Source organism: Fulmarus glacialis, unplaced genomic scaffold (genome assembly GCF_000690835.1).
Source record: "Fulmarus glacialis isolate BGI_N327 unplaced genomic scaffold, ASM69083v1 scaffold37816, whole genome shotgun sequence".
Taxonomy (NCBI): domain Eukaryota; kingdom Metazoa; phylum Chordata; class Aves; order Procellariiformes; family Procellariidae; genus Fulmarus; species Fulmarus glacialis.
This window is the reverse complement of record NW_009220685.1, coordinates 44249-53150: the sequence shown is the minus strand read 5'-3', so window position 1 is coordinate 53150 and position 8902 is coordinate 44249. Positions and strand designations below refer to the sequence as shown.

Genomic DNA, 8902 nt, shown 5'->3' with positions numbered 1-8902 from the left:
GCTGGCTGCTGAAGGTGTTTGGCAGCGAGGGTCTAGTGAGGGTTTTCTCGAGGGTTTGTTCTATGGGTTAAGGGTGAAAGCTGCTGTAGGGTGCCTGATTTGTGCCTTGATGCTGCTAGAAGAGGGTTTTTCAGAGCAGTTGAAGCTTTGCCCACGTTTTCCTGTGTTATGGTCCGTTCAGCAGCCGTCAGTTTCTTCTACCTGTCAATGTTATTCTGCCAACGGAGGATTATTCCTCCCCTTCCCCCTGGGTGTGCCCTGGAGAGAATGCCTAAGGTGTCTGTCTGTGGGATGTCTTCAGGAAAACGATCACCCTGGCTGCTTCTGCCAAGCCCTAATGCAGCTGCTGAATCCATGGCAGTGCAGTCTCCCCACGCTCCACTTAAGCATTATCTTTCTTGGTTTTATTTTTTAGTGAAATGAAGCTGAAGGAAATTGATCGTACTGCCATGCAGGCATGGAGCCCTGCCCAGCAGCACCCCATTTACCTGGCCACAGGTGAGTTTCTGGGAAGCATGTGCTAGCAGGCCTTGGGCTACGTGTGATGGCTGCCAAGAAGTGGTCATAACTGAAAGTTGTAGGAGTTATTTCGTGTCCTGAAGGCTGGAGCGGGGTGTATGGTGCGGTGCCTTTAGTGGAGTTCTCCGGTTGTGCTGTGCATGAAAACATGCTTTGCACTCTGCAAGTGACAGCAAGCATCCTCTTCTTTCTGCCAGGGTAAGGTGACAGCAATCCTAACTGCTAGTTCACTGTGCCTTGCTGCTTGTTTGTAACTTTGATCGTTTTCTGTATATAGTCAGTGAGAGAGAGGCACTTGCCCAAAGCTTTTCCCGTTCATATTGGCTAAGAAACCCCCAAAGGGGGAACCATGGGGAGGAGAGTTATGTAGAACTACATCTAAATAACAGAAAGAGAAACCTGACTCCATCTCAGGGTCCTTTTTGCAAGGATGATGTTTTTATGCTCCTCCTTGTGCTGCTTTTGCAGTTGCTCTTTTGTGTATCATGGCTTTCTCACTGCCAAGCACTCTTCTTTGCAGGTACATCAGCTCAGCAGCTGGATGCAACTTTCAGTACAAGTGCTTCTCTAGAAATATTTGAGTTGGACTTATCAGACCCTTTGCTGGATATGAAGTCCTGCGCCACCTTCTCCTCCTCTCACAGGTAAGCAGTGGTGTTGTAAGGGAAAAGTAATGGCTGTGGAACTGTTATACATGGTGCGTGTGGAAAGGCCACTTCATGAGGTTTATCTGCAGTTGTTAAGGAGAGGAGCAGAAGTTCAGCGCTGAAGGATGAAGGTGCATGAGTGCCATTGATGTTGTGGGACAATGAGGTGTCATTGTAAAGGCAGTGAGCTTGGACTCCGAGGAGTTGCAGACAGCTCGTGCTCTGACATTGGCTGATAGGTTTTAATATGTATGCAGTTTATCTTGGGGAGCCTCTGGATTCTCCAGAGAACAGAAGGAAACGTGAAATTGTGAAAACGCAATCACAACTTTTCACATTGCCCCATCCTGTTTACATTTAAGTACTTCAGGGAGACTCCTGTAACATAACTAAACTGGGTCATGTTGTGTGTGTAGTATCATACCTCACCCCACAACTGGCAAGCTAAGTTCCCGACTGTACAACTCCACTTAGCTCTTGGTTCCTTACTGTGCACTTGTCCAAAGAAATACTGTTAGCATCAGAGCATCCAATTTCCATCTCGGCAGCACTTGTAGCAGCTCTCTGGTGGCTGGTCCAGTGGCTGCTGCTCGTTGTGGGTGAGCTGGAACAACAGATGGAAGTGCAGGATGTTTCTGTAGGTAGAGAAGGAGGTGAACATTTTCATTGCCATTGGATTGGATCCATGGCTTTTTCATAGGAAGTGCAGGATGTTTCTGTAGGTAGAGAAGGAGGTGAACATTTTCATTGCCATTGGATTCTTTCCCTTGGTGACCCGAAACGGCATGACTGGAGGCGCAGGCAATTACAGCATTTTTCCAGTATGTTCAAGTGAGAATTTGACATTTCTAGAGAAGCAATTGCCATCTCCCCCACCTTTGATGTGAGTAGAAATCAATTGGACTTGAGTCTTCATTATCTGTTCTAAAGCTGTAACTTCAAGACCTAAGGACCTATAACTGTTTCCTAAAGTTCTTGACCAAATGCAGTTTGCTGGGTTCCTAGAGGTTAAGTGTTGCCTATAAACATCTTGAGGGGGTTGAAATTGCGTGCATTTGCATGCAATAAGATTGTGACCCTGCTTAGGGATGATCTCTTGATTGGGGTAAATAATGGTTGCGGTAGATTTGCAGGAGGAAGCACAAGGTGTTTGGCTGCTGGCTTTGTGCCATGTCAGTTTTGTTGTAATGATTCGTGGGGCTGGCAGAGCAGTTGTGCTGGCAGGCAGCTCACAATCTGTGCCCTGCAGTTGTCCATGTTTTAGTACATGGGGCTTGTGAGAAACAGCCACAGTCTCTGTTTAATGCCCTGCACTGTGGGCAAAGCTGATGTTAACATGTCCTACTGACCTGCTGAGAGCAGGATGAGGTGTTTGATCTTTTAAAATTTCGTTGTTCTACCTTGTTTTAACTATGACTGAGATTTTTCAAGGCTTGACAAGTGACATTTGCTTACTGAATTTCAAAAAACGCTCCTTATAGCCAGGATGCAGTGCTCCTTTGAAAGTACTTCCCTTGGTGAGCAACACAAGAATTTGACTTTGCCCCAGAAAATGCATTACAAAGGAGGTTGGGTTTTTTTTTGTTTGTTGGTTTTTTGTTTTTTTTTTTTTTTAAATTAAAGATAATAAGAAGTGCCCCAGCTAGGAATGTGTACATCAGGCTTTATTTTGGTTTGCAGCAAATGAAAATGTCCGGGTGGTTAAACCCTCCTGCAACAAGCTTTGTTAATTGTCCTCCAAGGAAAGTTTTGCACTGCTTTTATAAAGCTATACTTTATCTTGGAAAGAGCAAAGGGCAAGAGGAAAGTAATTGCACAGTTAACTCTGGTTTTTCTTCCTCACAGTTTTCTGCTTTCGTTTTGGATTATCTTAAGTCCTGTTGAATCTTGCTGGTGGTGTAATACTAGTGCCTGGACAACCCTGTCAGTCACTCCATTTCTCGTAACCTTGCATAGTTAGGTGCAGAACTATAAAAATCATACCCAGAGAGAGGATCTGTCTGGTATTATAGACCAATTTCCATTTGTAGCATTTTTTTTTGGTGAACCCCCACTGTAATCTGAACACTGGACTAGGAGGCTGAGCACTTGACAGTTACAGTATTTCTCAGCCAACATGTGCTCTTTGTCTAGCTTTCTGCTGTATGTATTTTATCATGCTGAAGTTGCTGTGATTAAAGAAATTACTTGAAGGTTGTCCAGAGATAACAAAGAGATTAAGAAGACGGTGAATGCTAAAGTAACTCCTTGCCACCTTCCAGTCAATGTGGGTTTGCTTTCTGCTTGCATAAGAGCTGATATGCGACAGTGTGTCATTTTATGTAGAAGAAATTCAGTCTTTGCATTGCTGAATACACAGGAATGCGGTTTTGCTTATGCAGCAAGTTCATTGAGTTGAAGGAAATTTGGGTATTTGCAGGTGGACACAGTGGTGTGAAAATACTTCATTTCTGGAAGTATGTTTAATTCCTCTTGATTTAGCCTGGAAAATAGATTGTGGTCTAAGAGACACGTGTCTGTGGTGTGAATAAACTACTTGCTGAGCCTCCAGTACAGCAGATGAAATGCTTGCACATCTAGAAGCACAGATACGGAAAAGCATTTGGAATTTTTCTAGTTCCACCTTTTTCCTCTCTTGTATGAAGAGTTGCTCACAAATAGCAGAGGTTTACCTCCAGGCTGCAGTTGGATGGGCTTACAGTCCGTACTTTGATTACTCGTATTGTTTTGCAAAGGTGAGCTCAAAATCATGTGCAGTTGGGAGCACTTACCTGATTTTGCAGCCAGGAGATGAGAGATGTTATCGTACACCAGATTATTGGCTGTGCATGTCGTGACCCTGTGTCTTGATAATAAGCAAAACTGGGACACGTTGTCTTTCTGACAGAAGGGGTTGTAAGTACAGAGACTCATCCTTAAGGAGAAATGCAGGCAGTGCTTCTCTCTGATGTGTCTTCTCTGTCTGTCAGCAGCAGTCTGGAGGCTTTAGCTGGGGTGAGCAAAATGGGATGCATCAGTGTATGCGGAGCTGGTGGTGGATGGTTGTAAACTGTGGGGACCTCTGTGTCTTACAGGTACCACAAGCTGATCTGGGGGCCGCACAGCATGACCTCAAGTGAGAGAGTCTCAGGAGTCCTGATTGCCGGGGGTGAAAACGGAAATGTCATTCTGTACGACCCAGCCAAAATCATAGCTGGAGACGCTGAAGTAATAATTGCCCAGAAAGACAAGCACACGGGACCAGTAAGAGCGCTCGATGTCAACATGTTCCAGGTTGGTTTCCTGCTGTTCTTCATCACATACTGTGAGTGGCCTGTCTTGTAACCTTAAATGTTTCTGTCCATTTCCCCTCCCTGAAAAGCATGACGTAAATTTGGTGTTTGAGTGTCTGTTTGTATTTAGTAGGAAAAACCTGTCCTTTTACTGGCATTTCAGGATGGGGAATGAAAGTTTAAGGTGTCTGGTTCATTCCTTCCCCTCATCAGTTTACATTGTCAGTTTAGTGGGTCTTTTTAGCTTAGCTTACATGTAAACTAGAGGTGGTCTTCCGTGGTGTTTTTAGCCAGTCTCCTTTTTTAGCTCCCGCATACTGTGCCAATATTGTTCTTATCACACGGGGAGTATTTACATGCTCTCACTCATGTTTCCAGTGACATCAGATTTTAGGTATCTCCTTTGGGGGTTGTGTAGGATCCGTCTTCAAGACCTCTAAGTATTGTTACTTAGAAAGAGGAGACAGAACAGGAAACATGGTGATGTCACCTCTTTAGCAGAAGAGCTCTCAAAACCAACGAGCTTTCCTCCATCACTAATGAGTGTTTACTTCCTTCTAGATACAGTGGGTTGGTTTTTCCTTGTCCCCACCAGCTGTGCGAGAATTCACTTGAATTCGTTTCCTAAATAGCACTTCTGTCCCTGCACACTTGCTTTCACAAGGCTGCCCTGTGTTCATTGTATCCTCTCTGAATCTCTTCCTTTCCTTTTCTGCCCGTTATGAAGTCAGGATTTGCTTGTCACCAGCCGTGGGATGTGAGCAAAGGGCACTCGGTGCCCTCGGCTCGTGTCACCCTGCCTGGACTTTTGCATCCCAGATGCAGGATTGCTCTGCGTGATTGCATTCACTGTGGGTGGGGTGCTGTCCACTGCTGGAGGCACAATTACCACACTCCTTCCAGCCGGCCCCGCATGTCGTGGTCTGCCCGGAGCAAAGCTCTGCTGCGGCGATAGCTACAGCACCACTTCGTCGTCTGCCCCCTCCCAGAAGTGTCACTGCTTTCCACTCACCTGTCCGTGGTTGCGCCTCTGCAGCGTCCTCATGGGTGTTTGCCGTGCCGTGGAGGAGCACTCCACAAAATGGGAATTTTAGTCTTGGCATGCCAGTCTAGTGCAGCGTATGAATTTTTTTTAATTAACTCAGTCTTACCTGCAATCTCAAAAAAACTTGCTTTTTCCCTAAGCTGATCTGTGTAAGCCAAAGGCTGTATCCTGAGCTGATAGGAGAAATTGGCAGAGTCCTGTGGATCTGATGCCTCCCAGCAGCTAAGACTGTGACAGCTGATGCTGAAAATACTCTTAACGTCTATTAATGTGTCTTACAGACTAATCTGGTGGCCTCTGGTGCTAATGAGTCTGAAATCTACATCTGGGACTTGAACAATTTTGCCACGCCAATGACACCAGGAGTGAAGACACAGGTACCAGATTTGTATTTGTTAAATAGTGCAGAGCAGACTAATGAGAAATATACATGTCACTTAAGTTGAGAGCTCATTGAAACCTACAGTTTTAAAGCTGTCTGAAGCAGAGGGCGGGGGGGGAGCACGACGGGGAAAGCCTTTTGAAGTCTAACTTGGGTAGCAGTTAATCGTAGTTAGCCATGAGCTACATTTCTGGCAATGTTAGATACAGTCCTTAAGGGGTGGTGCAGCAGATCTCTCCATATCAAAATAAAGAAAAACATGTTCCTGCATGTTGTTCTCTAGTGGCTTTCCTGAAGGCCAACAAAAATAAGCCTTCTATTGGTACTTAATTTTTGTAACGTGCTTATTAGACTGTGAGGTTTGAGATTTTTTTCCTCCTTGTGATATGCCTGTGTCTCAAAGCATATGGCAGGAGCCCATCTCCTTAAGGACGGTACTCTCTGAGCAGCAGCGTAGGTGGCTTTCAGTGAACGCTTTTGGAAGGAAGTCAGTTGTGACTATTTTGCCATACTTTGTGTCTAGCCGTGATTTTTTGCCCAGCTCCATACAAGGGTGACTGGACGCTGCTGCTTTTCTAGCCCCTGGAGTGCGGTTTCCTGACTGTGCCTGTAAGTGCAAGCATGCACGGGTCCATGCGATGAGTGGTTTGCTTTGCTTCTCATGCAGCAACCCTGGGTGTGCAGTTATGTTTGTCCACAACAAACCTGCAGTTTTGGCTGGCTGCACAAGCAGTTGATTCATGTCTTCATGTGGTGGGATTTTATTTTTTTAAATAAATTGTATTCAGCCAGGGAAAGCTGAAGTATCCCCATAGTCTTTGAGGAATGTTGCATTTTGTCAAGCAACAAGTAATAACAAGCCAAATCTCTCAGGTTACACCACTTTTTAAATATCCATAACCATTACACGTCTTCTAGTCTTCCTCTGCATGTATCACTGCATGCGTGAATCTGAAGATCGTGAAGGTACAGATTGAGGAAAATAGGAGGAAGATAAAAAGCAGCTACTGAGAAGTCAGAAGATGAGGCAGTAGGTTTGTTAGTTACCTTCACGGGTTTCAGGGATTGTTTAGTTACTATACTTAAGGGCCAGTGTTTAGCCTGTGTCTCTTAAAGAAGATCTATGGGGAAAAACAGTAGCCTTTTGTACTTTGTGCCTTGTGAAGGAGATAGAAGAATGGGAGGAAGTTGTTTCAATGCATGTACGTTTCTGTAGCTGTTACAAAATTGCACAAGAAGTTTGTGGTTACTTGAAAATGGGTTTGTTACTGCATGATAATTTGGAGACAACAAAGTGAGGAAATGGGATGAGAAGTAATCTTTAGGTTAAAGATTTTTAGTTTAAACTCTGTGGGTTTGGATACTTTGTTTAGTCTGAGTTGTTTATTATCATGTGGGCATTTTGGAGGATGCTTACTTTAGTTAAAGATACCTGTATAGGATTTTTTATGTCTAATAGTAATTTTTTATGCTGGGAAATCTTTTAGTCCATGTACTTAAGGACAGCTGCAAATAATAGTGCAACAAGGACTGGGTTAACATTGCTTTTAATTCTCAGACTAAAAATAAGCAGTTGGGGGGGAATAAAAAAACCCCACAGAATTCCTCCAAGCAAACGTACATATTTTTTTGTAAGTCAAAACCTAATAATCCAAGGCAAAAGGGCAGTTTATATACCCAGATATACTTTCATGGAGTAATTTTCTGTTCTTGAAGACAGTTGTGCTTAGTCGTCTTTAAGTGACTAATGTATCATATCGTAAAGCAGAAAATGCAGATATTACAGAGAAATATTAGCAGTTTGTAAATCGGGGTTTTCAGGCGTTCTACCCTACAGCATGTGTACATAGGAAACCAGGACATGCGCAGTACCTGGGATTAGTCTCCTTGCAGATTTGTCATTTAGCAAGTCCTGAAAATAACAGGGTTTGAGTCTTCGATTTGGAGAGGTTGTGACAGGCTGTTCTGTGTGTGTGACAGCCTCTCGAGGACATCAGCTGCATTGCATGGAACAGGCAAGTCCAGCACATTCTGGCATCTGCTAGCCCTAGCGGCCGAACTACCGTGTGGGATCTCAGGAAGAATGAACCCATCATCAAAGTCAGTGACCACAACAACCGGGTGAGTTAGCTCTTGCACAGCTGCACGGATGTTTGTGGAGAGGTGTGGGGTGCCTCTTGGCATGTGGGGACAGGTCATAGCACCCCTTCTTACATGACATAAAGATACCAGTGCCTGGGCCAGTTTTATATGACATGCCAAATATCTAATGCTTTTTCTTAAAAGGCTATGTATATGCAGAGGGATTGTCAGCATTTTAAACGAAAATAGGCAGATGCAGATTGAAGCAAGGCACTCAGATTTCCTACTGGAGGGATAAGTTAGTTTGGAGAAAGCCATTACTGATCTGTTTGTGGCTACCACAGAAAGATTTTTATTCATCTAGTCAGAAGTAACATGTTTTGTGTGCTGGAGAGATGAGGTGGCAGCTGATGTGCTCTGGGTGAGCACATTTAGTTTCACAGAGCAGGTGATGTCATGACTTAGTGCTCAGGCAGACAGGGCTTCCTCCTTGGCATCACAGGTGGGATGAGCACAAGGGCTGTGCCCTGGCAGGACACTGATGACTGATGGAGCTGGGGCCTGTGCTTCTGCTGGTCTGGATGTGGAAATGGGAGCAGGCTGCAGCTGAGCTTGGAGAGGGCAGGGTCTGTGGTGGAGAGCGCCACAGAGGAGTATTGCCATTGGGTGGGTTACAGGGGACACTACCTCGTATAGTTACAACCACTATGCCAGCTCCTCAGGCAGTGTAAATGTAAAAAAGAGCTTGTTGAGCTTTTGGAGAGTGACATACTTGTATAATTCTGTATATTTTAAATGGAATATTGCTATAACAAACTCTGAAGATGTAGCAAGAGTTCAAAATGAAATTTACAAATGGTGCTCCTGAAGTAGCAGCTCCTGAAGGTCACTGCACTCTTATTCTGATAAACTGTGTAACTCTTAACATTTTATGTATTTGTTGCCTAACATAACA

The 8902-nt window shown here is 44.4% G+C and overlaps 1 protein-coding gene across 1 annotated transcript in view; it reads left to right on the top strand.

The window, feature by feature from the left end:
- The first annotated feature begins 419 nt into the window (after positions 1 to 419).
- Positions 420 to 8902, top strand: part of SEC31A (SEC31 homolog A (S. cerevisiae)) — a 44281-nt gene continuing 35798 nt past the window's right edge. Inside the window, exons 1-5 of the mRNA XM_009580850.1 lie at positions 420 to 498; positions 1040 to 1163; positions 4241 to 4439; positions 5765 to 5860; positions 7846 to 7986. Of these exons, the coding sequence (XP_009579145.1) occupies positions 420 to 498; positions 1040 to 1163; positions 4241 to 4439; positions 5765 to 5860; positions 7846 to 7986 (639 nt within the window). The remainder of the gene's footprint in view (positions 499 to 1039; positions 1164 to 4240; positions 4440 to 5764; positions 5861 to 7845; positions 7987 to 8902) is intronic.